At 57.2% G+C, this 27,577-nt stretch overlaps 12 protein-coding genes across 12 annotated transcripts; 6 read left to right on the top strand and 6 right to left on the bottom strand.

The window, feature by feature from the left end:
- Positions 1-95: 95 nt before the first annotated feature.
- Positions 96-4,059, top strand: LTHEOB_2805 (ATPAse AAA+ type core protein; the record flags this gene model as incomplete). The annotated part of the gene is made up of 4 exons (XM_035511658.1): positions 96-218; positions 273-536; positions 595-673; positions 728-4,059. 4 exons carry the CDS (start codon positions 96-98, stop codon positions 4,057-4,059), a joined length of 3,798 nt encoding a protein of 1,265 aa, XP_035363531.1.
- A 667-nt stretch (positions 4,060-4,726) lies between these two features.
- LTHEOB_2806 (uncharacterized protein) lies at positions 4,727-5,837 on the bottom strand (the record flags this gene model as incomplete). The annotated part of the gene is made up of 4 exons (XM_035511659.1): positions 4,727-4,808; positions 4,865-5,023; positions 5,490-5,562; positions 5,765-5,837. The coding sequence occupies 4 exons, from the start codon at positions 5,835-5,837 to the stop codon at positions 4,727-4,729; spliced, it is 387 nt and encodes a 128-aa protein (XP_035363532.1).
- Positions 5,838-6,537: 700 nt separating this feature from the next.
- LTHEOB_2807 (Small nuclear ribonucleoprotein) lies at positions 6,538-7,433 on the bottom strand (the record flags this gene model as incomplete). Its single annotated transcript, XM_035511660.1, has 4 exons — positions 6,538-6,614; positions 6,668-7,142; positions 7,197-7,268; positions 7,404-7,433. 4 exons carry the CDS (start codon positions 7,431-7,433, stop codon positions 6,538-6,540), a joined length of 654 nt encoding a protein of 217 aa, XP_035363533.1.
- Positions 7,434-7,906: 473 nt separating this feature from the next.
- Positions 7,907-8,637, top strand: LTHEOB_2808 (Ribosomal protein L5; the record flags this gene model as incomplete). Its single annotated transcript, XM_035511661.1, has 4 exons — positions 7,907-7,909; positions 7,970-8,117; positions 8,183-8,432; positions 8,511-8,637. 4 exons carry the CDS (start codon positions 7,907-7,909, stop codon positions 8,635-8,637), a joined length of 528 nt encoding a protein of 175 aa, XP_035363534.1.
- A 994-nt stretch (positions 8,638-9,631) lies between these two features.
- On the bottom strand, positions 9,632-11,215 carry LTHEOB_2809 (Arylsulfatase precursor protein; the record flags this gene model as incomplete). Its single annotated transcript, XM_035511662.1, has 5 exons — positions 9,632-9,759; positions 9,817-10,511; positions 10,583-10,745; positions 10,810-10,970; positions 11,022-11,215. The coding sequence occupies 5 exons, from the start codon at positions 11,213-11,215 to the stop codon at positions 9,632-9,634; spliced, it is 1,341 nt and encodes a 446-aa protein (XP_035363535.1).
- A 3,125-nt stretch (positions 11,216-14,340) lies between these two features.
- LTHEOB_2810 (uncharacterized protein) lies at positions 14,341-15,791 on the bottom strand (the record flags this gene model as incomplete). The annotated part of the gene is made up of 3 exons (XM_035511664.1): positions 14,341-14,368; positions 14,429-14,658; positions 14,712-15,791. The coding sequence occupies 3 exons, from the start codon at positions 15,789-15,791 to the stop codon at positions 14,341-14,343; spliced, it is 1,338 nt and encodes a 445-aa protein (XP_035363536.1).
- A 724-nt stretch (positions 15,792-16,515) lies between these two features.
- Positions 16,516-17,685, top strand: LTHEOB_2811 (uncharacterized protein; the record flags this gene model as incomplete). The annotated part of the gene is made up of 2 exons (XM_035511665.1): positions 16,516-16,982; positions 17,034-17,685. 2 exons carry the CDS (start codon positions 16,516-16,518, stop codon positions 17,683-17,685), a joined length of 1,119 nt encoding a protein of 372 aa, XP_035363537.1.
- A 1,465-nt stretch (positions 17,686-19,150) lies between these two features.
- Positions 19,151-20,546, top strand: LTHEOB_2812 (Ornithine decarboxylase; the record flags this gene model as incomplete). The annotated part of the gene is made up of 2 exons (XM_035511666.1): positions 19,151-19,430; positions 19,483-20,546. 2 exons carry the CDS (start codon positions 19,151-19,153, stop codon positions 20,544-20,546), a joined length of 1,344 nt encoding a protein of 447 aa, XP_035363538.1.
- Positions 20,547-21,183: 637 nt separating this feature from the next.
- LTHEOB_2813 (2-nitropropane dioxygenase) lies at positions 21,184-22,439 on the bottom strand (the record flags this gene model as incomplete). Its single annotated transcript, XM_035511667.1, has 2 exons — positions 21,184-22,257; positions 22,320-22,439. 2 exons carry the CDS (start codon positions 22,437-22,439, stop codon positions 21,184-21,186), a joined length of 1,194 nt encoding a protein of 397 aa, XP_035363539.1.
- Positions 22,440-23,146: 707 nt separating this feature from the next.
- On the top strand, positions 23,147-24,041 carry LTHEOB_2814 (Uba3-binding protein but1 o42666; the record flags this gene model as incomplete). Its single annotated transcript, XM_035511668.1, has 2 exons — positions 23,147-23,556; positions 23,678-24,041. The coding sequence occupies 2 exons, from the start codon at positions 23,147-23,149 to the stop codon at positions 24,039-24,041; spliced, it is 774 nt and encodes a 257-aa protein (XP_035363540.1).
- A 441-nt stretch (positions 24,042-24,482) lies between these two features.
- On the bottom strand, positions 24,483-25,881 carry LTHEOB_2815 (DNA excision repair protein ercc-8 protein; the record flags this gene model as incomplete). The annotated part of the gene is made up of 2 exons (XM_035511669.1): positions 24,483-25,518; positions 25,568-25,881. The coding sequence occupies 2 exons, from the start codon at positions 25,879-25,881 to the stop codon at positions 24,483-24,485; spliced, it is 1,350 nt and encodes a 449-aa protein (XP_035363541.1).
- A 141-nt stretch (positions 25,882-26,022) lies between these two features.
- On the top strand, positions 26,023-26,794 carry LTHEOB_2816 (uncharacterized protein; the record flags this gene model as incomplete). The annotated part of the gene is made up of 2 exons (XM_035511670.1): positions 26,023-26,200; positions 26,256-26,794. The coding sequence occupies 2 exons, from the start codon at positions 26,023-26,025 to the stop codon at positions 26,792-26,794; spliced, it is 717 nt and encodes a 238-aa protein (XP_035363542.1).
- Between the last annotated feature and the right edge of the window lie 783 nt (positions 26,795-27,577).

Below are 27,577 nucleotides of genomic sequence, written 5' to 3' on the forward strand. Positions count from 1 at the left end.
CGAGGTTCGTGGATGCAGCTGGACGGAAGCCGCTTCAAGCTTCACAGCAATGCGCCTCTCCACGCCCACTCTTTCTCTCGCCTCCTCCCGCAACTATGGCTCCGGCGCCGAAGAAGCCAGCCGCCGTGCAGGCTGAGGTCGCCCTCTTGCACTCCCTGAAGAACTGTCTCGTCAACCTACCCGCCTCGCTGGTCTCGGTGCTTGTGAACGCGAACACCGTGAGATGCCCGCCGCACCACCAACCACCACGCCCAAGCTAACGCGCCCCACAGGTTGCGCAAAATGTCGTTGTTGAACTCACGTACCGTCAAGCGAGCTTCGACAGCTCTGCGGCTTCCAATGGCCCCAAATCCGTTCAGCGATCCGTCTTCCTCGGATGGACGGGAATGCAGGCCCAAACCAAGCCTGCTCCGGTTGTCGGTAGGGATGGACTTGCAGGAAGCAGAGGGACATCTGTCAGCAGGGAGCAGGACGTCGCTGCCGTCGAACTGGATGCCACGTTCGGCCGTCTGCTGGGGCTTAGCAATGGCCAGAAGGTACGCTCCGCTACTTGAGTGTGGCTGTCATGAGGCGTACACTGACCGGCGACAGTAGGTCGGCATCTTGCTGCATCTGGATCCTCCGCAAGCCCACACCATCAATATCGAGCCCTTGACGCCCGCCGATTGGGAGAGTATGTAGGCAGAGTCCCGCCGAACCGCCCTTACTAATCCTATACGCTACGCAGTGATTGAACTCCATGCCCAATTCCTGGAACTTAATTTCCTGTCGCAGGTCCGCGCTTTGCCTAACCCCGCCTTCGCACCGCCCTCCGAAGCCGACAAGCAGCCCGCGCATCCCCTCACTCTCCATCTATCCCCGACGTCAACCGCCAATATAATAGTAACCTCGCTAAATCCCGCACCCCCACCTGCTTCCCCATTCGTAAAGATATCACCTGACGCCGAAGTCATTGTTGCACCCAAAACTCGCCAAAAGCCAGGCCGTGGAGACAGCAGGAGCGTCGCAAGTACAAGTCGTAAGAGCCAGGGTGGGCGGAGTTCAGCCAGTACCGTGAGGCGGAGAAGCAGAAAAGATGATGCTAGCAGTCGTGGTGCCGTCTTCCTGCGGGGTGTTGACCGTGCATTGGGCGGCGATTGGTTCGACGATTTGGAGGAGAACATGCAAAACGCGGGCTTGAAGGTGTGGATTGATCGGGATCTACTTCTTCTCAAAGCCTTGCGCGGGGTGACTTGGGTCTATGTTTCCATTGTCAAGCCAACTGGGATCCAGGAGCCTGTCGATCCGCAAAAAGAGGTAGAAACTGAAAAACCCGGGATAAAGATTGTGGCACGGTTGGATGCTTGGGATGACGCCCCCGATAGTCAGCACGTCGCCATGTCCACGACTTTGTGCAGGGCACTTGGAGCAGAGGGTCTACTCGGTGGTCTAGTCCGGATTGAAGCTGCGCCTCCACAGGCTCATAAATCCTCCCTCATGAAGACCACTCCGGTCAAGGCCCTGAAAATCTTCCCTTTTGCGTCGGCCGCGATCCAACAAAACACAGGCCTGAAGTTTGGTGGCGAATCGAAACAGGAAAAGGAGGAAGTTGCGCAAAACATCAGAGAACTTTACGGTCAAGATCGCGTCAATGCTATTCTCGACGGTCCGCTGACGTGCGGCATGGTTTTACCTCCTGTAGAAGGCAAGGAGAACCTGTGGGCGGGTGCAATCCTCCGGTTCGACCCACCATCTAGCACTGTGCCAGACTCTGCCAAATCCCCGGCCTGGTTTCTGGGAGCGGAGAAGAAGGGGATTCCGCTCGAGGTCGAACCAGATATCAGCAAGCCATCCAACATACTTCAGAGCTGGTCACCAGGCGAGGCGCTTCCGTCGGCGCCGCCAACTCTGGTTGGCATAGACCAGCTCATTGAGCAGCTCATGTCTCATCTGACCCATTCTTCGTCAGTTCTCTTGACCGGCGGACTTGGTGCTGGCAAAACCGGCCTTGCACAACTCTTGGCGCATCGTCTTCGAAACGAGTACCTTTTCCACGCCGCCTATTTCCCTTGCCGCTCGCTTGTCACGGATGAGACACGTGTGTCAACCATCAAGGAGACATTAGGCAGGCTGTTTGCTGCAGCTGCTTGGGGTGCCAGACTAGGCGGCCACTCCGTCGTCATTCTAGACGATCTGGACAAACTCTGCCCGGTTGAGACAGAACTGCAAGTGGGCGGCGAAAACGGCAGGAGCAGGCATATCAGCGAGAGCATATGCTCCATCGTCAAACAGTATTGCTCAATGGACTCGAGAGTGGTTCTTCTAGCCACGGGCCAGAGCAAAGAAGCAGTTCATAACGTCATTATTGGCGGTCACGTTGTTCGAGAGATTGTTTCCCTCAAAGCACCAAATAAAGAGGGAAGAAGAAAAGTGCTCGAGAAGCTGGTCCTTCCAGATGGCGAGGCAAACCGCTTTTCAAAGCTAAACGGGACAAGCAGCCATCAGCCATCAGCGTCAAATGGAAATGCCTGGATGGATGGCTCCGTATCTGGAGGTAGCCGACCAAGCACATCCCACAAGGCGGCTGAGGACAGTTTCCTTGTCGATCCGAACATCGATTTCTTAGACCTCGCCGGACAAACCGATGGTTACATGCCGGGCGATCTTGTCTTACTTGTATCTCGAGCAAGAAGCGAATCTCTGATACGTTCTGTGAGCGACACTTCACTCTCACAATCAGACTCAGTCATCCTCACGCAAGACGATTTCTCCCGCGCCCTCGACGGATTCACGCCAGCATCACTCCGCAACGTGACTCTCCAATCCAGCACCACGCGCTGGGACTCAATCGGCGGTTTGCACGCGACCCGTCAAACGCTCCTTGAAACCCTACAATACCCCACTACCTACGCCCCTATCTTCGCACAATGCCCGCTACGCCTACGTTCGGGTCTCCTTCTTTACGGCTACCCTGGTTGCGGAAAGACTCTGCTCGCCTCTGCCGTCGCTGGTGAATGCGGGCTCAATTTCATCAGTGTCAAAGGACCCGAGATCCTCAACAAGTACATCGGCGCCTCTGAGAAAAGCGTACGGGACCTGTTCGAGCGAGCAGAAGCCGCCAAACCCTGCGTCCTCTTCTTCGACGAGTTCGACTCGATCGCGCCGAAGCGTGGCCACGACAGCACGGGCGTGACGGACCGCGTCGTCAACCAGCTGCTCACGCAGATGGACGGCGCCGAGGGCCTGTCGGGCGTGTACATCCTGGCCGCGACGTCGCGTCCGGACCTGATCGACCCGGCGCTGCTGCGCCCCGGCCGCCTGGACAAGAGCCTGATCTGCGACATGCCGAGCTTCGAGGAGCGCGTCGACGTGCTCAAGGCCGTGACCCGCAAGCTGCGCGTCTCGCCCGCCGTCCTCGACGACACGGGCGGCGACGCGCAGACGATCCGCGAGATTGCGCGCCGCACCGAGGGCTATTCGGGCGCCGACCTGCAGGCCGTTGCGTACAACGCGCAGCTCGAAGCCATCCACGACGTCCTCGGTGACGACGACCTCCTCGTCGAGGATGACGATAACAGCGCCGCCGCCGCGGGCAAGCAGTCCAACGGCGTCGGCAAGGAGAAGAAGAGACTGGACTTCATGCACTTCCGCTTCGGCGACCAGGAGGACGACGGAGCCGCGGAGCAAGACGAAGGCGCGAGCGAGAGGCAGAAGGCGGCGGCGCTCGGCGAGCGCGCCCGCCTCGCTGCGCGCATCCAGGAGATGCAGGCGCTGCGGCGGAAGCAGAAGGAGCTCCAACAGGCCGCCGCCGCCGCAGCATCAAACATGCCCGCCCGTGGGCTGAACAGCAAGAAGAATGGCAGTGGTGACGACGACGAAGGCGGCGAAAAGGAGAACAAGGAGCCCGTCATCGAGTGGCGCCACTTCGAGTCCAGCCTCGCGACCACGCGCAGCTCCATCTCCGAACAGGAGCGCCGCCGCCTCGCCGGCATCTACCGCGAGTTCGTCGTCGGCAGAAACGGCGAGATGCCGTCCGGGCAGGGCGGCACCGAGATTGGGGGGAGGACGAGTTTGATGTAGCAGGAGAGGTAATCGTCACGTTTCATTCTATAAAACTTTTTTGTGTGTATTTCTTCTTTGGTGAGGATTTTTGCGCAAATCTTGTTGGGTGGTGATGAGGAGGATGTATGAGGGAAGAACGCTTGAACCACCCGTTTGTGCTTGGGCTCTGATGGTGTGTATGATTCGATGTTGCTGCTGAAAATGATGAAAGGCGAAATCATGTACTTCCAAGAATCAATGGATTTGCAGATCTAGGCGGATAGTAGGCAAAGAACACTCGGTGCTTAACTGCTTAACGTATACTACAGTTGCTAGAATATGAGTGCCATCGATAAAAATGGACGAATCCGTACGCACACAAGACTCCGGGAATGGAAACGGCACAGTAGGGCAGAAAAAGTGTAAACCGGGAAAAGAACATAAAGCATGAAATCTCTCTTGGTCTTTTCAGAACATACTTTCGGTAAGGAATAACTGATAAGAGTAGAGGAGTAAGGAAATTTTCAACACGAAAGTATCATGGTAGACTGGGATATCGAGCCGAGCTTTTCTGTCGTTTTGTCGTCTCTTTCCCGCCGAAAATGGAGAAAAGTTGTGCTCTCGCCTACTCAAATCACGCATGCGCGAGCTCAGGCAATTCTCACGCGCTCGTCCCCCGTCATAGCTCTCGCTGTATTTCATGCCTTTAAGCGCCGGTGACCTTGGCCTTCGCAGCCTCGAGGCCTTCCTTAGCCTGGGCCTCGAGAGACTTTTCCCTGCCGCCCATGCTGTTGAAATGGTAGTTAGAAGCGCTTTCAGAGTTGCAGAGGGGAGTTTGACGTACTGCCAGTGGTTCAGGTAGCGGTAGCCCTGGACGGTCTGCGCCGAGAAGTTGACGAGGTGGCAGCCGAAGAGGAGCCAGTTCCTGGGCTGGACGGCGAGGGCGTAGCGCATGAAGGTGGCCGAGTAGCAGACAAGAGCACCGGTCATGCCACCGGAGATACTATTCGAGGAAGGGATACGTTAGCCTTTCTATTCGGTGGCGGTTCCGAACTGACCCTGGTGTGCTTGGTTCGCGGTTGAGCGCTAACGGCCTCCTGTTGCGGTACAGATGACGGAGTATATCCGCGCCTGCACAACGAGTGCGAGGCTATGCCGTCAGAAGCAGTCATGGAACATGACTGAAGCTTCCGGCCCGCCGCAGCCCTCCTGCCATATCGATCCGGTGCCCAATGCGCGTGTCCGCCATGCGTGGAACGCAACGACCAGGGCTCAGCAACGTTATTCCGCCAGAGGTATGGTAGCCAATACGGCGAGCACCGATGATGGTGACACGCCCCGGACGTCTCGTGGGGAAACGCGAACCGTGCGCGGCGTAGATCGGGTGATTCCGCAATGTGGAGCGAACATTTTGTACTGTCGGGCGGTGCGGACTCGAGGGAGTAGGGTCGGAGCAGAGCATGTCTTACATTTCAGGGTCCTTCTGCGTGTCCATGACGGCGGCGAGCGGGATGCCGAAGTTGGAGGCCGGGCCCCAGAAATCTGCGAAACAGAGCTCGCGTGTCAGCGCGATGAATCATTGCTAGAAGTCGGAATCTGGAGAAGCTGAGTGAAGAAGAGTTTTATTTTCGGGCGACAAGGGAATTGAGGCTGCGATAGAGGGCTGAGCGTAGAAAGGGTGGGCGCGGCGCCTGTGCGGCCGAAGCCGGAAGCGCAGCGCAATAGGTGGAGTAACAAGACGTACGGGTCGAGCAGAAATAATCCAGCGCCTTGTTGGAGCGGATTTTAGCGTTGATAGCTTTGATTGCGGCGGCCATGACGGGCAGAAAAGAGACCTGAGAAGCGAGAGGGCGAAAACGGAGAAAGTGCGGCGAAGGAGATGTGGTGAGAGTTGGAAAGTGGTGTTGGGGAGCTTCCAGCGGAATGACTTTACTCAGCGGCGGAGTTCCGAAAGGCGGCGGGTGTTGAGCCGCCGCGGGAATTAAGTGGGAACCCGGTCACGTGCCCCGCTTTTGCGGCTTTAACGCCGTCATAATTGGCCAGCATTTCCGCCGTCAGCTAGATGTCGGACAATTGCTGACCCTTGGCGTGATCCTCGTGTCGGTATCGAAATTGAAGCCTCCACAGGCGGACTGGCGTGCACTTGATTATAGAAAAGACGTCCTGCTGTGACCAGAACAATCGTTCCTTAGCCGGACTTAAGCTACGCTGCAAAAGGCCGGGCCAGATTATCGACAGGGTCATACCACGGAGTCCAATTGCTGCTTATGCTACATCATTTTGCCCTTTTCGCAAGTTGAATGACTCCCCTAAAACGCCCTTAAGAATTTTCCCCATCCCATATACCTCGTATGGCGTCCCACGCACCACGGTGACGTTAGGCTTCTGAAAATGCAGTTGCTGCCGCATGGCCGATTTGTCGGAGCTGTCCAGGGCGTGCAACGGCTGTTGTTTGGGCTCAATAACGGGCAATCCAAGCCCACTTCTTCACGATTCCTTCCGGCGCCAACAATCCACTTATCTGCCTCCGTATCCAGGAGGGAAACCACGACCCTGTCCCGGGGGCTGGAAGCCAGGCGGCGGCTGGAAGCCCGCTGTAAATTTGTCAGTAAATATCTCATGAGCTGAACGGCCAGTGAAGACTTACGAGGAGCGCCACCTGGGGCGAAACCTGCAGGAGGGAAGCCGGGGGCGCCAGGAGCACTAGGAGGGCCACCGCGGCCTGCAAAGCCAGGAGGACCACCAGCCGGAGGGAAGCCGCCTTGAGGAGGGAAACCCCCAAAACCACCAGGACCAGGACCACCGACACCGGCGGCAGGGCCGGTAAGGCCAACGGGAAGACCTCTGCCAGCGGGCCTGCTGATGCCCGGGCCTGCAGGGAGCGAAGGAGCACCCGAACCACCCGGAGCGCTTGTTCCTAATCTGGCCGAGGGGTCTGCGGGAGGTGGGCCTTCAACGGACAGCGAGACAATGTGGCAGCCGCGGACGATGGTGAGACCAAGGGTGCGCTTTTCTTCGGTTTCCACGAGGGGAGCGGCGGAGGCGCCGGGGGCCTGGCTCTTCGTGCTCTTGCGCTTAACGCGGCGGAACTCCTCGGTGTCGGCGAGGACGAGGTTCATGTGCTACTCGAAGTCAACGTCATAGGATTGCAGAAAGGTTCGGAAGCTGTCACGGACCTTGTCGAAGGCAAGCATCTGGCCAGCCATTTGGCGCCCGTCATTGAGAGTAGCGCGCATGCGGTAGTTGATCTAGACGAGTCAGAGCTGATCGCACAGCGCGAGCGCGGAGACAGGCTCACCAGATTTTGCTGGATACTCAAACAGTCAGCTGGCGTCGTTAACGAACAACTCTGCAGTTTCTTGCGGACGTAGGAATGGACTCACCATCTTTCCTTGCTTATTAGCCTGCGCCATGGTGAGTGTGGCGCCTGCGAACACGACTTTGCTAGCGATAGAAGGGGTTGGCGGGTGGATGTGCGAAGTGGAGGGGCCGACGGGCGTTGCTGTCGCGGGCGAGCTGTAGAAGTTCGCGAGGTTGCAGCCAAAGCCGCGCCCGGCCTTGGCGCTATGAGCTCACGCAGGCATGCCTGAGGCAGCAATTCCAGACACGCCATGCGGAAATTCGAGCAAGCAGAGAAACAGCGGTTGCTACCAACATCTTGCAAAACACAAAAGCGCAATTGCACCTGGTATCTCAGTACTGTTTTCCGCTGCTGCGGCGGACGGCCTGCTCGACGTCTTGGCGGCGAGAAATCGAACGGGCCAAAGCTCGGCTAAGCGAACGCTAGCGGCACCCTCCCACTCTCCACCAAAATTGTCTTCGTCTTGTTCCTCGACGCTGACGACCATCCGCGACACCACCGACCAAACTAACAACCGCAGTCACAATGGTACGCCCGCCGTCGCCATGGTAGTGACCCCGCCGTCGCGCTGACGATGCTTTCACACAGGCCGAGAAGTCCGACAAGAGCGCCAACCCCATGAGGGAGTTGCGCGTCCAGAAGCTGGTCCTCAACATCTCCGTCGGCGAGTCTGGTGACAGGCTCACTCGTGCCGCCAAGGTGCTTGAGCAGCTGTCCGGTCAAACCCCCGTCTACAGTATGCATCGCCCGAGATCGAATCGCCGCTGCCGCACCCGCCCTGACTGATTTTGCGTCCGACAGGCAAGGCCCGCTACACCGTCCGTACCTTCGGTATCCGTCGTAACGAAAAGATCGCCGTCCACGTCACCGTCCGTGGCCCCAAGGCCGAGGAGATTCTCGAGCGTGGCCTCAAGGTCAAGGAGTACGAGCTGAGGAAGCGCAACTTCTCCGAGACCGGCAACTTCGGCTTCGGTATCAGCGAGCACATCGATCTCGGCATCAAGTACGACCCTGCCATCGGTATCTACGGCATGGACTTCTACTGCTGCATGTGCGTACACCCTGATTGAGGAGACTTTGGCGGCAATAGTGGCATGATGTGGAACGGCAGAGCTGACGGACTTGACAGGACCCGCCCCGGTGAGCGTGTCGCCAAGCGCAGGCGCGCTAAGAGCCCCATTGGCTCGTCCCACAAGATCACCCAGGCCGAGACCATCAAGTGGTACAAGAACAGGTTCGAGGGTATCGTCAGGTAAATGGTTTTAGCGGCGCGGAAGCATTTGGGGGTTTCTCGACTAAATCCCGGGGCCTACGGAGACAAAAGGAGTCTGGGGCCTGGGATTTACGGGTTGGTCGGCGCACCAAAAAACGATTCACCATGGTGTAATTACCAGCAAAAATTACGACTGCGGCCTATCAATGGAGCTTTTCAGCAAGATCACAGTGTCAATGGAGGCTTCACTAGGGTGTTGTCCGTATAACCATTGGTGATTTGCTTGGACGTCCAATCTGGCTTTGCCAGAGCGCATGCGTGACTTTTGTGAGTACTTACATTGCCCAATCATGTGGTCAGCTAGGTAAGTGGCATCGTAGATGGTATAAGATTGTGTTCTCAACGTTACTCCATCCTGTCTAGTTGCACACAACCCGACCATCTTTCATTCTGCAACTGCTCAGAATCGTCGAGTCCAAGTGTCGATCTGTATCATACGCTACAGTATGTCTTTATTTTGGCTTCTCCCGGGAACTTATTCACGGTTGCTTCACATTTCAATGAGATACATCACTGTCGATCGACACAGATTATTGATATGAACGGTGTCTGCTTGCTAGGGCTATGCTAGAGAAACGCTAGGAACCTCTGATCAGCAATGCTCAAGTGCTTGGCATCAGTTACGCGCCTTGCCATGTCGACACCTGCATCGGTCCCTCTGCGCTCTTGATGTACCCTAGTGCGCATTCGGTAAATGCCACCCTGTTCTGGTCCGCATATAACTTATCAAAGCGCTCGTCAAGCGCGTCCAGCAACACATTCACATCGCCCGTGGGATGTAGTACCCGCCACGGCTGTGTACAGCTTGTGCCGGCGCATGATTTCAATACCATAAGCAGACTATCCAAGCGGTGAACAACCGTTTGAAGGGGTCGATCAAGAAGGGTCATGTTGGCGGATGCGGTGGAGGATGATAAGAGATTACTGAGTTGGTAAGGGTCCACCTGTTCAAGTGGTAAGCATGACATAGGATAGAATTATTCTTCAAGTTGGCTCACGTTCATGTCGTAGAGTTCGTGTTCGTTTGTGCACCACACGCTGTAGGCCAACGAATATGAATCTCCTATGATCCGGAGGAACTTGTAGGTGTTGTTGGGTGTGTCGGCTAGCATACCGTCAGTCTCGTCTCTCGGGCATAAAGAGACGGAGGGTAAAGACTTACGTCCGGCGTACATGCCCTCCCCTTGTCCCTCTCCCCAGAACTCGACCGTCACATGCTCGTACCTCCTCCGGCTCTTCCCCACGCCCTCCCTCCTCGCCGCCTCGACGTCCCTGTCCCTCACCGGCATCGGCACTCCATCAAAGTCATCCCTCAGTCCTATCCCTGCCAGCTCGAAAATGGTAGGCGCCACATCCGTGTGCGTCGTCGGCCAGTCGACGACGGCGTTCTCGGCGACGCCCGGGCCGCGGACGAAAAACGGCACCAGCACGTCCTCCTCGAAGCCGCACGACTTGCCGGGCGGCAGGCGGTGCTGGCCGATGTGGAAGCCGTTGTCCGAGGTGTAGAAGACGTACGTGTCGTCCGCCAGTCGCCGTCGTCGTCCTGTGTCGTCGTCGTCGTCCAGCTTGGCCACCAGCGCGTCGACCAGCTCGTCGACGCTCTGCAGCGCCTGCAGCCGCCGCCGGTAGAACTCGTCGCCGTACGCCACCTCGCTCGCGTTCAGCGGCGGCAGGTCCTTGAGCCAGGACGCCGGTCCGCTGGCGGCGGCCGGGTTGAAGTTGGGCGTGCGTGGGACCGAGGCGTTGGCGAAGAGGCTGCGGTGCCGCGGCGCTGCTTCGGGGAGCGAGAAGATGGGCCGGTCCGGGAGGATGATGGCGGATGAGTGCGGCCCTATGGGAGAGACGACCATGAAGAACCTGGCGTGGGGCTGGTCAGCGTGGTGTCCGAACGTTTGAGAGTGGCGAAATGGGGGGGTGGGTGGACGAACGGACGGCCCCCGTTGATGGCCGCGTCGGCGGCTTCGTCGAGATAGTCGAGGGCTTTGCGCGTTACGAGGTCGCCTGAGTATTCGCCTGGATGGTAGACGGGCGGGTCATGGTTGCGCTGGAAGCTGGCATTGTAGTATTGGTATAAATTTGGGGAGACGAGGACTGCGGACGTTGTTATTTCAGCATTTCCCCTTTCTGGCTTCGCGCTTGGAAAGGGAGGGCTTACAGTCTGTTCCATTCCAGCCGGCAGGATACGGACTGTCGTAGTTCTGGACGCTGAGCCCGTTCATCATCTTCCCGACGTAGTAAGTGTTGTATCCTGCATTTTGGAGCCATATCGGAAGGTAGTCATCATTATGGCCTTCTTTGATGAACTGAGGCCACCCGCTGGATACGTAAGTGAGGACTCTTCCAAGAAGACCGGTGGTTCCTCCTTACCCGTACGGTGGTCTGGTGTCCGTCACATTTGTATTATGCGCAGCTCTGCCAGTCCACATGCTCACTCTGGATGGGCAGCATTGCGCAACCGTGCAGTAATGGCTGCGAAACTCGGTTCCGCGATCTCGAATGGCTTTTTGAAGCAGCGGCTGGTAGTCCAGAGAGCCCATGCGCCTGTCCTGGTCATCGGCCATAATGATCAAGAAGTTCGGCCTCTGCGCTGAGCACGACGGCTCCTCCGCCATGCAGCCATAACTCAAGCGCAGCAACGACGTTGCCAAGGCCAAGAAGGATAGCATAGGGAGCATAATTCAGAACTGAAGAAGCACCCACGACGAGCAGACAAGCCAAAAGTCGTTCCCTCCTTCTCGATTCGAGCGAAACAAACTGTTAGCTGGTTTGAGTTTGTTGGGGGTCCTGAAGTCCCCGCAATCTAAATGAAGGCCAAGGCTTCTCCCGAAGCTTTCCGCGGCAAGCCCATACTTCATAGGCTCGTCCCACAAATTAGACTTCTGCTTGTGCAGCACCTCCCTGTATCATGCTGCACTTGACGCATGCACGCCGTCTTGGAAGGGCTTCTGCAGGAACAGAATTTTGAGCATGCTGTATAACGGTCCGCCTAACCTGGCTGACGAGGGACTTTAAAATTATGCGCAGCGGCCGTCCCGTGTCATATCCTTTTTTTTACGGCATTTGGACTGATGCATTCTTGGAAAGCAGACTAACCCAGTAGCATCGCAAACTTTTTCTGTAGCGTTGCAAGGCCTTGCTTGGAGGTGATGCCACAATATCGCGCAGGTCGGCTCAAAGTAGCATACAGAGGGGCATTGCAGCCGACGGCTAGCTTGAATTTATTTTTCGCTCATGTCATGGGCAGTTGAGGATATCGTCCGGACGTGAATGTATAATTATTAAACCCACATTTACATCTGCACGATAGCTTCAACTACCCATACCTATATGTTCTTGTTCATTGAGAGAGGGAACGGGCGCATACTTCCGCTATGCTCCACGGCCCTGCTATTCTTCGCGCTAGCCATTGGCTGCTGCACCCCTCTGCTGCACCTGTAATGGGTTCAGAATCATATGTGCTCCAAAAGCAACCGGGTACTTGACCACCACAATCCATCCGCCAGTCACGACTAGCTACGATAGTTAAATTAGCTTTGCACAGACCCCACAATGCTAGACATTCCGGCGGTCAATTTCGGTGCTCCGAGGTCTCTTCGGCCCGAACGCGGCAACCTGCAAGAATTTCCTCTCCCATCCGCACGCATGCCTACCTCGACCGCGAACAGAAACAGTTCTACAAGGGTCCTGTACCGATGGCCGTGTTACGTGAAAACAAAAAGATGTGGCCGTCCTCCCCGCCCTCGTTTTGCCCGCGTACAGCCCGCCCAAAATCTCGACACCACGGACTCCATCCACAACGCCCTCCCCACCACAAAACAACCACCAAAACAGCAAAAGAGAACGAGTAGGTCCTACCCGGGATCGAACCGGGGTTGCAGGAATGCTCTGATTGATCAGAATCCTGAGTGCTAGCCACTACACTATAGAACCGGAATGGCTTCTAGTACCTGGAAATCGTCGTTTGCGTGTTGCAATTAACTACCTCTTGCTGTGCTGACGTCATAGATAGGACCAGCAGCGTGATCTTGCTTCGTGCCGTCGAGATTGAATGATACTCCACAGCTGAGGCACGTTTTATCATATAATTTTCTTAGCGTTATCGGCTTTTTAGAATGAATAAGATGGAGATTAGTACTCTAGCTTACACAAAAATCAGTAAATCTGATAGAAGGGGCCGGGGGAGAAAGGTGTTAGAATGGCTAGGTAGTTATAATGTATAAAGGTCGATATAAACTCTTATGTCACTAAAACGAGTATAAACCCCCGACCACTGGATCCAGGACACGCTTCCCTACAGCGATTCCCGCCTAAGCATTCCGGTGCACCAAGGGGCCGTATGCCTGACCCGGTATTGTTCATGCTTGGTCCGGTGGCTTTTATTTCGAGGTCGACCTCCAGAGCAGCTGCTCATCAGCTTCACCAAGATCTACTACACGATACCGTACAGGGCAAGGTCGTCATCTAATTCATGCCGCGCTCACTGGAAACTCAAGCCGGGCACAAGCAAACTTCCAGTAGATTTCTGGCAATCAGTCACCAGGTCTATAAAAGACCGGTAGATAGCAAGAACACAGCCACCATGCGATCTTTTCAATTGGATCGTGTGACGTACGTACAAAATAAAAATACACCCATTCATTTCATATGTGGGGTATTTTAACATAGGTCAGATTGTGCTACATAACACCCGGGGGGAAAAAAACAGAACCTTTTCGGTGGCGCTCGAGCAAAAGCATATTCAAATGATGAAGGTCTACTCATATCTATCAGATACAGGCCATACGTGTAATTTCAGACTTTTGAATCCAAGTGATCTATAGAACGTCGGCACAATGGTTCCCATGGGGAGATATTGCCGCCTACACTGGAAGCCCAGCTTATTTTCACGCGGAGATTTGTCTCGCTCGATGATTCGCTCAATATTTGCAATTCTGAGGCTGTGCTCATGTGCCATGTTCTGCATCCTGAAACGCAGATCGTGCGTGGTGTGTCGCGGTATTGCAGCAGCCATTGCCTGAAAGCGCTTCGGCACGCCAATCCGATGCCAGCTTGAGTCTTCGGTTCATCGTTACTGACCATGCAAGAGGGGAACATACAATCCATTCAATTTTTCCAGTGCGTGTTGCACCGTGACAAAATTTCAGGGCTGTGCCTGTGCAATCTGTCTTGATATTCTTCGAGGTTGCAAAGAGAACCATTCGCTGGTCTATTTTGACGAAACCGACCATGTCGGTGGAAGTAAGAGGTCGATGGTCTATTTTGCCGCTGTAAATGCGAACAAAGCAGAAAGGAATGAAAGAATAGAAGAATGAAAGGAGGAAAACCGACAACCTTCTGTCTCAAATCCGTAACGCCCCAATGAAAACGCCGTCGATAGCCAATTTGCGACGGAAGGAAAAGTGGAACCAAACTCCCAGAAGAAATTCACCGGATGCGAGCGCCATGACTCTTGCCTCTAAATGCGGGCTGTCGGTAACGCAAGCTATGCAAGCGCAAGAGTGCCAAATCCTGCTCGGTCGTCGAGCCGCTAGGATGCAGCAGCAAGGGAACTAGATCAAAAACATTACGAAATAGAAAACAAGTACACTCCATACGCGCGTATTCTGCAGGGTATCGGGTATCTCAATCATCGGCAGGTCTGCATGGCCCGCTTTGGTGGCAAAATCCTAAAAGATTCCGAGCTCGTTTACCAGAGCACATAGTCAACGTTGTGACTACGAGAGCAATTTCAGTCAGGTCGTGCTGCAAAATGCGGAAGTTTCGCCGGAACAAACCCTTCGTTTTCTTCCTTGGTCGGTCTTATAGGAATGGCATCTCCGGGACCATAGTGGTTCGACGTGGGCGACGTTGCAAGAGAAGCCGGGTGGCTATCGAAGCTGGGGAAGGGTATCGTGCCTCCAGAACGTGGGCTTCGGGGCGGTGAACCAGGAGCGCTCCTTATCTCTGACATGGCTGCCTTTCGTTTCGGCGATCCGATCGGGGTTTTGTCCTCGGAAGATATAGACTGCACCTATACTTTAGTAGAAAATCGAGCCGTAAGGGAGGTTTAAAACAAACCATGTGCTCGTCGACCTTCAGGCCACGCCTTACGGCAAGTGCCCGAGCAGCACCCCGTCTCCTCTCGATGCTTTCCTCCTCTTCTTTCTGGACCCTCACTTCCTCGGACTTGAGCTCTGACAAGGTTGGAACCTCGTGAATGCCGGCTTCGGAGTGTTTGTCAATGGAGGGAGAAGCGGCGTTTGAGCGCCTTCTCGATTCTCGGGTGCTCTTGGACGATATGGTTCTCGTGGACATTCGAGACCCGCGAGGGCGCTTGGAGTACGGCGTCTTGCCGCTGCTTGTATCATCCAAAAAAGTAGCAGTGTTACGACGCTCGAGCGCCGAGGCAAATTCATCATCTAACGGCACGGCGTCGTCCAGCTCATCCTCGCTGGGCAAAATATCTCCTCTGGAACTCAACGAGTCGGAGGTCACGCCAGACTCATTCGTCGAACTCCTCTGTCTCCGGTGGGCCAAATATGCAGGATATTCCTCAGCCTCTTCAATCAATGGAGCATGTTCCTCTAGCGATCTCCGGGACGCGCCAGGGTGGTCTTGAAGATCTGCAGCAGACGGCTTATAGCGCAGTCCCTTGCCGCCGATTCTGAATGGCAGCCTTCCCAAGAAACCAAAATACGAGCTGGTGGGGATTATGGTGGGATCGGGGCTGCCATCGTGCGGCGGGGCAACGCTCTTTCGGCGCGCATCGCCGCGGCGGGCGCCATAGCTCATGGCACGTTGACGACCGGGCTGGGTGGAGGTGCCTTGGCCAGCCAAGAGGCGGTCGAATTCGCTGTTGCCCCAGGAAAACGGGTCGTCATTCTCCTCCTCTTCCCAGTCGTCGTAGAAGTCAAAGTAGTGTTCTGCGCGGGCGCGGCCACGGCCCCTTCTTCTACGGAGCAGGCGATCTTCGCGGGAACCAAAGCAGGGAGCAGCGCATGCCTCAAAGCACTGGGTCACGGACGCGACGCAAGGGTTGATGTAGTTGTGCGAAAAGGCGTAGATGCCTTCCTGGGCAGCCTCGTTTGCCGACTCGAAGTTGTGAGAGAGCTCGTCCAGCGTGCGCCTCAAGCGCGGGTCGTTGCGATTTCGATACATGGTGAGGGAGCGGGTGAGGAGAGGCCGGCGGTTGGACGAGGGTGTTGGGCCGAGAGAAGTGGGTCAGCGAGGCCACATGGGCGAGGCAGCGACGACAGCCTGGAGTCGCGCAGAGGGTGCGCCCGCGCGGCGACGGGGACAGCAGGCGGCAATGAGTGTCTCCCACGTCAAAAGGCGGTCGGCATTTGCACGGCTGCACAGCAGCGGGTACGTGAGGCAGGCGGGCGGGCGACAGGTTGGGTACGTCAGACGCGCTTGGACCGCGGAGAGGAGTGGCGGCTGGAATAATGTTTGGCCGGCCTGCCGGGCCCGGACGCGGAGCGCATCCTGGCAATGGTCGGCCTGACCGCACCTTGCATCGCAGCTACACCGCAGAACTGGCATGGGGCCAGGCCCGGACACGCCACCGCTGGTCGGCCTGCGGCGCCAGTGACGGTAAGCCGCTGTCGGCTTGCCGTGCGGCCACGATTGCTGCCATTTTTGGGATCTGGGGCCGCACAACGCGCAACTCAGCCGGCTCCGGCTAGGCGACTGGATCGAGATAGCGAGGGCCTGGACCGCTCGGCACCGCGTGCTGCTGCTGTCACCCATCACCACCTGCTACGGCACTGGCATTTTTGGCGCCACGAGCGAAGCCAGCGCCCAGTAGCCTGTTCCGGCCAGCCTTTCATAACTTCTGCGCGCCCCGCTGCTGCAGCGCCCGCCCGCCCGCCCAGCCGCCATCATGAGGTACATTCGTTTTTTAAAGGTTCCCAAGACCGACGGCAAGACCATCACCGCCCTGATCACCGTCACCTCAGATCTCGGCGAGGATTTCCTGGCCGCCGATGTTGCCCTCGCCGCGACCATTCGCTCGCCCGAGTACAATGGCGACATTTTCCTGCGCAAGAGCATCAAGTGGACTGCTGGCATGCGCGCCCTCCCCTTGACCTTCGACGTCCGCCACTGCGATCTGGACTGGCCCGTAGTTGTGCACGTTGGCCCCAAGAGCAACCAGGTTTCCGACCGCTTTGAGAGGCAGAACAACAACCCTGAGCTCCCCTCCCTGATTTCTGCATGGAGCTCCATTCTCGACGCCCCGGCCGGCATCAAGGAGGCCGAGAAAAAGGTGGAACGCCGCTTCACGCCGCTGAGCAACCGCACCCTGAGCATTTGGGAGGAGACCGGCGACAGCATTGCGCGCCATATCTGGTCCGTATTCCTGCTTTTTGGTTTCTCTGTCCCTACACTGACGCGTGCAAGGGATGCTGGTGTCGGCATGGCCGCCTTTTTTGACAAGACGATCGCCATGCAGTACGACAGCCTGCCGATCCTGGACTCAACCCTCAGCTCTGCCACTTACAAAAAGCTCCACGTGCTTGAACTGGGCACCGGATGCGGCATTGTTGGCATCAGCCTAGCGCAAATCATCCCCGACTGCGAGGTCACGCTCACGGACCTTCCGGAAGCACGGGAGATTGCCGAGAAAAACATCGAGGGCATGAATCCAGCCATGTCGTCCAGTGCCACTTTCGTGCCATTGGACTGGGACGAAGAGCTGCCCCAGGTTGTGCGCGAGCGGCAGTACGACCTGGTCATCATCTCAGACTGCACGTACAATCCGGACAGCAGCCCAGCCCTGGTGAATACCCTCAAGGCTCTCGCCGCAAGATCCCCAAAGGCCATTATAGTTATGGGCATGAAAGTCAGACATGAGAGTGAGGCCATTTTCTTTGAGCTCATGAAAAAGGGCGGCTTCATCCAGGCCGTTCAGACCCGTCAGCCTCTTCCACGTGACGATGCAGACTTCAGCTTGTCTGGCAACATCGATATTTACATCTACCATTCTGCGTACCGGCCTCGCTCCCCTAGGGATCCGCGCAATGTCCTCGATCGCTCTCCCATCTCTTTCTAGCTGATCCAAAGCGCCATTAGCATGACCATGGAGGATATATCCTACCACTCGAGACGGCGTTGACCGTACAGCACACAAGCACCAATGTGGATATCTCAAGCCCACCCGCCGGTGGGCTGCTGCCGGCCATGGAACCTTTTGACTCCCAACGGAGCATCCGGCTTCGCTTTTAGGCCGAGATCCAGGATGCTACATCATCAAAGCCGGGGCGGCACAGTCCTCAGCCGCCGCCGTTCGCAGAGCCGCGCGCGAGACGGCGGCAGTCGGCCGCCCGGGAGTGGTGCCCAACCGATGTGTCTGACTCGAGACGCAGGCTGCACAGTCGCTTGTGAGGTAATGGAAGGAAGCTTGTCTGTAATTGCAGGGTGTGTGTGCGCAAGGATTCGACCATGCAGAGGCGGATAGGGGGGAATGCTTTCTCAATGGCACCGATGTGGCTTCGCATTCGTGGACCCGGGTTTACCGTGAGCAGAGACTTGTGTTCCTTGTGAGCTTGAGTGCAAGAGACGTCAGCTGCATTGCCCCAGGGGTGGCGACTGTCGAAATATACGATCGCTGCCTTGGGCGATGGCAGCCCTACGCGTGCCCGTGCCGTAGCGGCAGTGCCGGGCAGCGTGCCGATAGCGCGTGGCCATTGGCGGGCGGGCGTGCATTGTGCTGACTGAAAAAGCCGGGAACTGGGATGCGTTATTTTCTTTAGCGCGGCAGGTTCTGGCTGGGGAAGCGGCCGGGCCTGTCGTCACCAGGCACACACGGGCAGCAAGCTCAAGCGCACCCGACTCACTCAAAATTCACCACGCCCCTCGATCGCGACCTCTTCCTCCTGTCGCTTCCCCCAACGTCTTCTCTCACACGTGCATCCCACCGACATCCGCGTCGCTGCTCTCGCCAGCTTCAATTGCATCCGCGATTTGCTTGCCTTCCAGCCTCGTCGCAGTGACTCACTACGGTACGTAACCACAACCCTCGCCCGCATGCGCCCGGCGTGCGTGTCCCACGGTCCTGCCCTCCTGCAGCGCCTGAGCCCGCCACCTTTCACCGCGACGCTGCTGACGCCCGCCCGCAGACGTCCTGGAACTCTCCTAATTTCGACTGCCTTTGGTCGCATCAAAGGCACCGCCTACAAGACGGCCCCAAAGGCCTCTGCAGCAGTCGCTCTTCAAATTGCCGCTCGCCCCAAAAACATCGACACCCTTAACAACCTTCCTCCACCTGCTGCTGAAGTCGCCTGCTGAACTTGAGAGTTTGATTTTCTCGTCAAATCAAACCTCACCCCCCGATTTTCCACACACCCAGCTGCCGCATAGGACGCTCTCTGTGGTTCTTCCTCTCCACGAGGAAGAGTCGAGGAGGCCTCGCCTGTCAACACTCAGCCTCGGATTCGAGCCGTTCCGCCCCCCTTAACAGGACTTTCCGCGCGTTTCCATAATCAACCCAATCCCACCAGGCGCAGAGAACCCTGGTTATGGCACCTTCTGCTATCGTCACTACTGAGCAGTACGCACCGTTGTCGATCAAGACATTTACACCGGTGGAGCACAGCCCTGTTGCTGTTGAGATCAAACATGGCGCAAAGTATGCCAAACAACTAATTGGCGAAGCGTTCAAGAAGCGTGTCGACGCTATTGATCATGATTCCTGTGAAGCGGGCGAAGAAGATGCCTTCTTCGTGGCTGATATGGGCGAGGTCTACCGCCAGCACCTCCGTTGGAAGATGAACCTCAAGAGGGTCAAGCCACACTATGGTAAGCTGCCCTCGTGAGCCGCGCTGAAACCGACGTTGCTAACTTCGCGAAGCTGTCAAGTGCAACCCTGACCCTCAAGTTCTCCGCCTGCTGGCGGAGCTGGGCACCGGTTTCGACTGTGCCTCCAAGGCTGAGATTGAGCAGGTCTTGAAGATGGGCATCGACCCTTCGCGTATCATCTACGCGCAGCCCTGCAAGACCAACTCGTACGTGCGTTATGCTGCCCAGCAGAACGTCAAGCAGATGACGTTCGACAACGCCGACGAGCTGTACAAGACCAAGAAGCTCTTCCCTGACGCTGAGCTGTACCTGCGAATCCTCACCGATGATTCGGCCAGTCTGTGCCGCCTCAGCCTCAAGTTCGGCGCACCCATGGACACCACCCAGGACCTGCTTGAGCTTGCCAAGCAGCTGGATCTCAACGTGGTGGGCGTTGCCTTCCATGTTGGTTCCGGCGCGTCCGATCCTCAAGCCTTTATCAAAGCCGTTGAGGACGCTCGCACTGTCTTCGATCAGGCCGAAGACCTTGGCTTCAACATGCACACTCTGGATGTTGGTGGCGGCTTCTCCGGAGAGACTTTCGAGGAGATGGCCGCTGTCCTGTCTGATGCGCTGGACACGCACTTTCCGCCACACATCCGTGTCATTGGCGAGCCTGGCCGCTACTACGTCTCTTCAGCTTTCAACATTGCGTGCAACGTCATTGCGCGCCGCACCGTGCGTGACGAACAGCTCGACACCACGTCTTACATGCTGTACATGAACGATGGTGTCTACGGCAACTTTTCCAGCATCATGTTCGACCACCAGCACCCGGTGCCGCGTATCCTCAAGTTGGGCGACCGCTTTTTGCACGACCAAGAGGCCTGCGAGTTCGATGTCGACGGTCGCCGCCCAACCGATTACTCTATCTGGGGCCCGACCTGTGATGGCATCGACTGCATTGCGGAGAAGGCGTCGTTCGCCGAAGAGATCGATGTTGGCGACTGGCTTTACTTCGAGGAAATGGGTGCCTACACAAAGTGCTCCGCGACTCGTTTCAACGGCTTCACCGACAAGCACGAGACTATCTATGTCTCCAGCGAGCCCGGTGCTAGTGCCCTCCTGGGCATGTAATCGTCAGTTTTGTCTTTTCAAAGTTGTTGTCCTTGGGAATGACGGGAAGTCTGATAGACGGAGGAACGCCTGCTTTGTCTCGGTTTTTTTGTTCGTTCACTCAACAACCCCTTGACACTGTAGTCTTTTTTGGCCTGCCCCTCACGAGCAGGAAATAATCCTTGGGCTTGTTGTTGTTGTTTTTGGTTTAAAAAAAAAGTTGAATAGAGTTGGTTGCATGCTTTTAAACCCCGTCTAGGGTTCGGAACTGCTATTGCCGCCACGACCAAATGAGCGGCTGTTTGCGTTCAGTCTTTGGCTTTTGGTGCTCGGGTGGCATAATTTGCGGCGCTCCCCACCCTATGTCTTAAACACCAGTATTACTACAAAACAGAATGAACTAACTTCCAAGTCGTTCTCTTCATTTAATCGCCCCTCCTATGCAAGTATAATACTGTGTGTGCCGTGACAGGTTACCGTGCGTATGCGGATCAATCGTGTCTCATATCTAGGCCTACCCTCTGGCCTGCTTTTCCCCAGCTCTGCAGCATCTCTTCTATCCCAACGCCAATGCTTCGAAGCATAGTTCTTTACCTCCACACGCCCTTCTACAGGACTTGCAGAAGCGCCCTATCTTCCCGTAGTCTGCCCAAGACTTTTAACTCATCATGACGATTGCGACGTGTAGGAATCCATCTGGATATGCTGCAGCCTTCAGCAGGTCCTCTACCGGCGCGCTCAGCGGCACCACCGCCCCGTGCAGCACCGGCTGCGCGAGCAATGGACTCCTCCGACTCGGAAAAAGCGTGGGAATGATGGTGTTCAGCGCCGTGCCCATCGTCTGCGGCTGTCCTGCTGATCCCCCGCGCGACGAGGCACCGCCGCTGCCGCCGCTGCTGCTGCTAGTCAGGGTAGGCGGGACGAGCGCTTGCACGACGCGGAGGGAGGCGATGGAGGAAGCTGAGCCCGCGGGTGCGGGCGATTCCGTTGCTGTTGTCATCGCTGCTGCCGCCGCATCGCCTCCCTCGGCGCCCGCCGTTGCCGCCGCCCCAGCAGCGTCTTCGGCCCCTCGCACTGCCGTTCCTGCTCCTCCGTTATTGCCGCCACCGCTGCCACTAGCAGGAGTCGGCGCGCCGGGCAGGTACAGCTTCATCGGCACATGCCGCAGCGGGCCCGCGCCGGGCGGGCTGACCAGCAGGCGGCCGTGCACGGCGTTCCAGGCAGCCAGGTCGTTGCGGCCGACGGCATCCCACAGGCGGTCCGAGGCGTCCTTGGACAGCGACATGGCCGCCTTGGCGGAGCCGTTGCGCAGGAAGTCGGCCTCCTTGACGGCGTTGACGAAGGCGTCGTGGTGCGCCTTGTACGCCGCGTCCAGCGGCACCAGGCTGGCCGGCGCGGGCGTCGTGAAGTGCGCCGTCAGCCGCCACGGGAGGAGGCCGGGCTCCCCGCCGGACGTTGTTGGTGTTGTGGGAGAGGAAGAAGAGGACGGCGGCGGTGGTGGTGATGGCGGTTCGGGATTAGCGGGCTGGTGTAGGCTGTCCGGCGTGTACGGCTCGAAGCCGGAGTAGAGGTCGTAGAGCAGGCCGAGTGGGTGGTGCCATTTCAGCGGCACGTCCGAGTAGGAAAGCCAGCCTTTGCTGGGATGCACGTCTGGGTCGATGAGGGAGGGCGCGAAGAAGGCGTGGAGGCGGGGGAGGAGGAAGGGAATATAAGAGAGTCGCGGAACTTGGATCTGGAAGGGAACGATCAGTTTGAGCTCTGTGGCTTGGCGTTGAGGACGTGGAGGCGGAATACTAGGTACGGGTCTGAGTCGTCGTAGGTGCGGCATTCGGTGCTCGCAAGCCGTATTTCCAGCGGGATTGAGCCGCTCCATATTTGCTTCTGCAGAGCGCTGAGATCGCGCTGACTGGCCATCGCGGCGGCTGGCGCCGGAGGCGGAGTTGTTGAGAAGGCGTGGGTTGAATCACGGTGGTGGGGTGGTGATGCGGCGGAATGCGGGCAGCAGACGGAGGTCGTCGATCACCTTGCGGGACGGTGCGGCGTCATCGACTGACTGGAAAACGCCATGGCTAGCTGGCGGACAGAAATCGCTGCTCCATGTGGCAGCACGTTTACACCACAGCAGGCAGCACTCGAGCCGGCAAAATGCAGCGACTACAACACGACATTTCCGTTGCGCGAGATGTACCTGCAGGGAAGACAGGCTAAGCCTGGCCCTCGCCCGGCCCGTTTGCCCGCGCGACCACTCGCAGCGCCCTAATTTGTCTGTGCAGGCGCGTTTTCGCGTGCGTCTGGGATACTACCCCAGACGCGCGCACTACTACTCGCTCGCCGCGGCTACTTGCTCCTCCCGGCTGACCCTCACACTACGCTTCCCCGCGGGGAAACTCAAAAGCCCCCTTCCCTTTCCTAGACCGGACGGACCCAATCACACAAGGTTCTACCCTAAAAGAAGGGATCAGATCATGCTCGCGCCAACTGCTCCGCCGTACCCGTAAAATCACGCTTCAGTAACTCCCTACCCTACTTCTTCCCTCTTCCGTGCCTCTGCAGCCGTCCATTCCTTGGCCAAATCCTCACGTCTCCGCCGCCGCGAACCTCGACTGGCCGTCGTTCCCGCAATGGCCACCGTCAGCCCCCTCTTCCACGCTGGCCCAGCAGCAGCTTTCGACATGACCGTCTCTGACCCACGGCCCGCTCCTGCGAGCCGCAAGCGCTCGCGGAGCATGATCTTCGAGGAAGAAAAGGAATATGAAGAGCATTGGGGTGGCAGAACGGATGGTAGGGCAAGCGACAGCCCGGACGAGAGCTCTGGTCTGGAGGACCTGAAGCGCACGCGGACGACAAGTGATTTGGACGCGTTGGGCGTGGTACCTGCCAGCGAATCGTGGCAGCTGCAGAGTGTTGCAACCGACCTACTCACCTCCGCAGATGCCACCGTGCCCAACGCGTTGAAACACTACGTAGCTGGCCGCTCGCCGATTGTGCTCTGCGTGCTCGAGCACGTAGACATCCATTACCAATTGCTATGGTACGGTTGAGCCCCAACTTCGTTTCTAGCGAAATCCTCCTTCCTCAGCAACCCCCCATTCCTCACCAATGTTTTATTACATCACGAACCATTATCGTTATCCACTCACCAACGAAAACAGCGCCGCCCTCCCCGCCCTCCATGCCCGTTTCCCCACCGCCCAGCCCCTCCTGCTGACCCGCTCGCCCTCCTACGCCCTCCCGCACCTCTCCCCGACACCGCCGCCTTTCCCCATACTCCCCGCCCAAGGCTACCCGCACAACCATTACCTCAAGCTCGGTCTGCTGCACCCTCTCGGCGGCGGCCAGGCCGCCATGGACGCGCTGGTCGTGCTCGACGCGCGCGGCCGCCGTAGGCTCGTGTTGCCGTTCGGATGGGGGGCTGGGCGGCACGTCGGCGAGGCGGTCGGGGGTCGCGAGGTGCAGGAGAGGCTAATGGCGATCTTGGGCGAGGCGTTGCAGGAGTTGGAGTGCGAATCGGGTTGAATCGGAGACTTTTTTTTCCCTCTCGAAGACGTCTTGAGCTGCATGGCGAGCGTGCGGTAGAAGAGCTGTTCCTCGTTTTGGATACCTCTTGTTTGTTCTTGTCATCCAGTTTCTGCTGGACTACGGTGTTCGTATTATTATTTTTCTCGACCAAAGGACGGATATACCATTTAAATATAAGGCAGGGAGTTTAGGATCTTCATACAACACCAGGGCTGTGCGAACTACACATGTTCAGCATCAAAAAAAAAAAGCAAACAAAATGGGCTCTGTGACTTGGTAGTTACTGAGCTAACTTCTGCAATCCACTGTAATAGATTTAACTCTCTACATGAATAGGATGCAATATCTTTAGAAGGGGTTGAGAAGATCAAAATCCTTTGTCACTCACTATTCTGCTTATCAAGCGAAGAACGGTAAAGAGTTCGATGGTTTGGCATCTTAATTGAAGGTCATCTGCTTCTTAGTAAAATCCCTGTATATCTCTTCTAGAGCTTCCCTCTTTCGCTTCCTTGTCTGCTCCTCGTGCTCCGCCTCCTCTCTTTCTTCATCATCCACCATGACGTCCTCCTCTGTCCGTGGCGCCCACGCCCTAATCGTGCCATCGGCATGCGCAGAGTAGACCTCGACGTCATGCGCGCGCCACGCCAGCGCCGTGGTCCGGTTCTTCAACTGCTTCTGGTTTCCAGCCGCACCCACCGTACCCATCGAACGGTGCGGCGTTTTGAGACGCTTCAACAATCTGCCCTCCAACATCTCGTAGACCAGAATCTCGCGCTCGCTCGGATAGAACAACAGCTCCTTTCCCGGCGCCGTAAGCGCTGGGGGCGACAACAACGGCAGCAGGGCGGACAAATGCGCGTTCTTGATCGTCGGGCCAAAGCTGGCCAGGGTGTTGGCGCCCGTCGCGGTGTCCCACACGCGCACACGCTCGTCGTGGCCCGTCGTGACGAGGTGCCGGCCGTCGTCGGTCCAGACGACGCCGTTGACAGCACCGCCGTGCGCACGCCCTTGCTGCCGATTGCGCGCGCCGCCGCCCACTCCGTCGAAGCCGACCGTGCCGACCGAGTCTTCTTTGTCGAGCAGGCCGAGGCAGCCGGCGCTGCGCCGGATGTCCCAGAAGCGGACGGTGCCGTCTGCGCCGCCGCTGGCGACGACGTGCTCGGCGGTGGGGCTCCAGGCGGTGGACAGGACGGCTCCGCCGTGGCCGGCAAGCGAGTGCGTCGCGGCTCCGGAACGGAGATCGACGAGGCGGACGGCAGGCTGCTGGGTGGCACAGGCCACAAGGAGATGGGTAGCTATGGGGGACATGGAGTGCGAGTAGACGACATGGTTGAGATCAAAGGACGCGGAGACTTGGAGGGATTCAGAGGAGTATATTTTGAGAGTGTGGTCGTAGGAAGAGGAGAGAAAAGCGAGTGAGTCGAAGGGATAGAAAGAGACGTGCGTAACTCCAAAGCTGTGAGCTCTGGAAGTTCTGGACACGGAGTCAGCGTGGGACTGCCATGGCGGCGCAACGGACGCACTTTTGCAATGCTCCCAGCGGGTACAAGGTGTTGGCCGGGCTAGCTTCACGGGACTCGAGATCCCACATGCAGATGGATGAATCGGCGCCACCAGACAGAAGATATCGCCCCTCGAACTTGTCTATAGTCATGGCATTCACGCCCGCGGCATGCGCCTTGACATCTTCTGGGAGCGCATCGCTATCGGGCTCAGCCGAGCCATCAAAGCGGACTGAGGTGGACTGCAAAGCATGTAGCAGGCGGGTGGTCTCATGACGCTGAAAGGCTGGCGGCGATATGGCGCCCAGCGCGCGGTTCAGGAGCAGAGCATTCATGCATTGGCTGTGGATACGGTGATGGTTGGTGGAGGCAGCAGCTGCGCGGCCGACAGCGCGCGGCGCGTAAGTGACGCAACCGCAGGGGCAACGACTTTCTGACTCGCGCGCCGGAAAATGTCTCGAACCCTCGACTACTCAATGCACCTAACCGTGCTAATTTCCACGGCTATCCTCCTGCTAGCATTCGTTTCCCGCAGCCCTCCTGCCCTCGATCCCATTATGTTCAGAGGTGCGGTCAAGGCCCGGAGACGTGGCTCAAGCCCCCCGCCGGAAAAGCGCAGAAGAAGACCGATTTCTGTCTACGACTGCGTTGCTGGTAAGCAGCTTCTTTCCGCAGGAAAGCTTCCCCTAGCTCGGCTCACGCTTCCCAGGACGCGTTAACGCCAACGGCTTCATCCCTGAGAAGGCGCATATCTCTAGTGGGCGGATGACCTCGTCCAGCTCACGAGTCCCTGTCCCGCCGGACGAGTATCTTTTCAAACAGAGAGACGCGCCACCTCGCTACGAGGAAGACGACATCTACTTTGCTGATAGGCATCTGGCGCCTCACCAGCAGCTGCCGGATTCTGACCTACTTAAAGCTCTTCACGCACACTCCTCTGAGGTTTACGCCCAAGCCTACGGTAGACATGCCAAGACTCTCTACAAATCACTAGACGAGACGGCGCTCCTAACGCTGGGAATCCTTATGGAGGAGGCGGCAGCCGACATTTTCGATGAGGTTGGTAACATGAAGCTCGAGAAGCCTGAAGAAAATGGCCATGTGAATGTGGAAAATGATTCCTCCAGACCGGATTCTGGAGGCAAGCGCAAAAGGGATCAGACGTCTGGCAGCGAAGACGAGGAGTCAGACAATGGGGCCTATCACGATGTCAGGAGGCACTGGCTGCAGGATGAAAAACAAGATTAGTGCCAGGCACGGCTGGAACGAGTCTGGATGATTATTCGTACGAGGCTGGTCTGTCTGATATTGCAACAGAGAGGATGGGCAACTGAAGTGTCCATCTGGAAGCGAACGCACAACGTATCTATCCAGACAAGAGCTTCACTGACCTTGGCCCTGCGGCAATACTAAGAAAACCGACAGTGCAAGGGTCTTAGATCATCACTCATTCTAGTGGAGCCACCCCATCGAGAGGTCGAGGTCTGGTCACAGCTCCCCCGCCTCAAATGCCAACATGTTTGAAGGATGCAGCCACCTAGGGGCACGAGCACCAGAAGTCAGCGCCACTAGGATTGCCTGATTGGTGCGTTAGGAATGCTCGCCCGGTTTTCCGAATACCGAGTTGCTGGGAGCGAAACTACCGACATCGTCGAGAGCGTCAGGCTTCGCTGCATGACTTGTACCCCGTGTACCCAGGACATCCGGAAATGCGGCGACGACCGGCAAGGTACGAGGTACCTGCATGTCCAGGCGATCGCTTGGTGGGACTTTTCTGGAATGCGGATAAATCAAGCAGATCTGATCAATGATGCCGCACTACGTACCGGCTCCCTGTGATAGGCGGGATACTACGGCAGCTTCCACACCATCCATCCAACTGCAGCCGAATCAGAAACACATCAAAGGGCGTATGCAGAACTGGGCCGATCAGGGATCCCGAAGCGTTGTACCGCGGATTACAAAGAGCATGCAGCGCGATTCCATAGCACCGCAGAGCAGCCTGGAACCGATAGAGGGATCTTGAAGGCC

The sequence above is a fragment of the Lasiodiplodia theobromae genome, assembly GCF_012971845.1.
Source record: "Lasiodiplodia theobromae strain AM2As chromosome Unknown scaffold_7, whole genome shotgun sequence".
Lineage (NCBI taxonomy): Eukaryota > Fungi > Ascomycota > Dothideomycetes > Botryosphaeriales > Botryosphaeriaceae > Lasiodiplodia > Lasiodiplodia theobromae.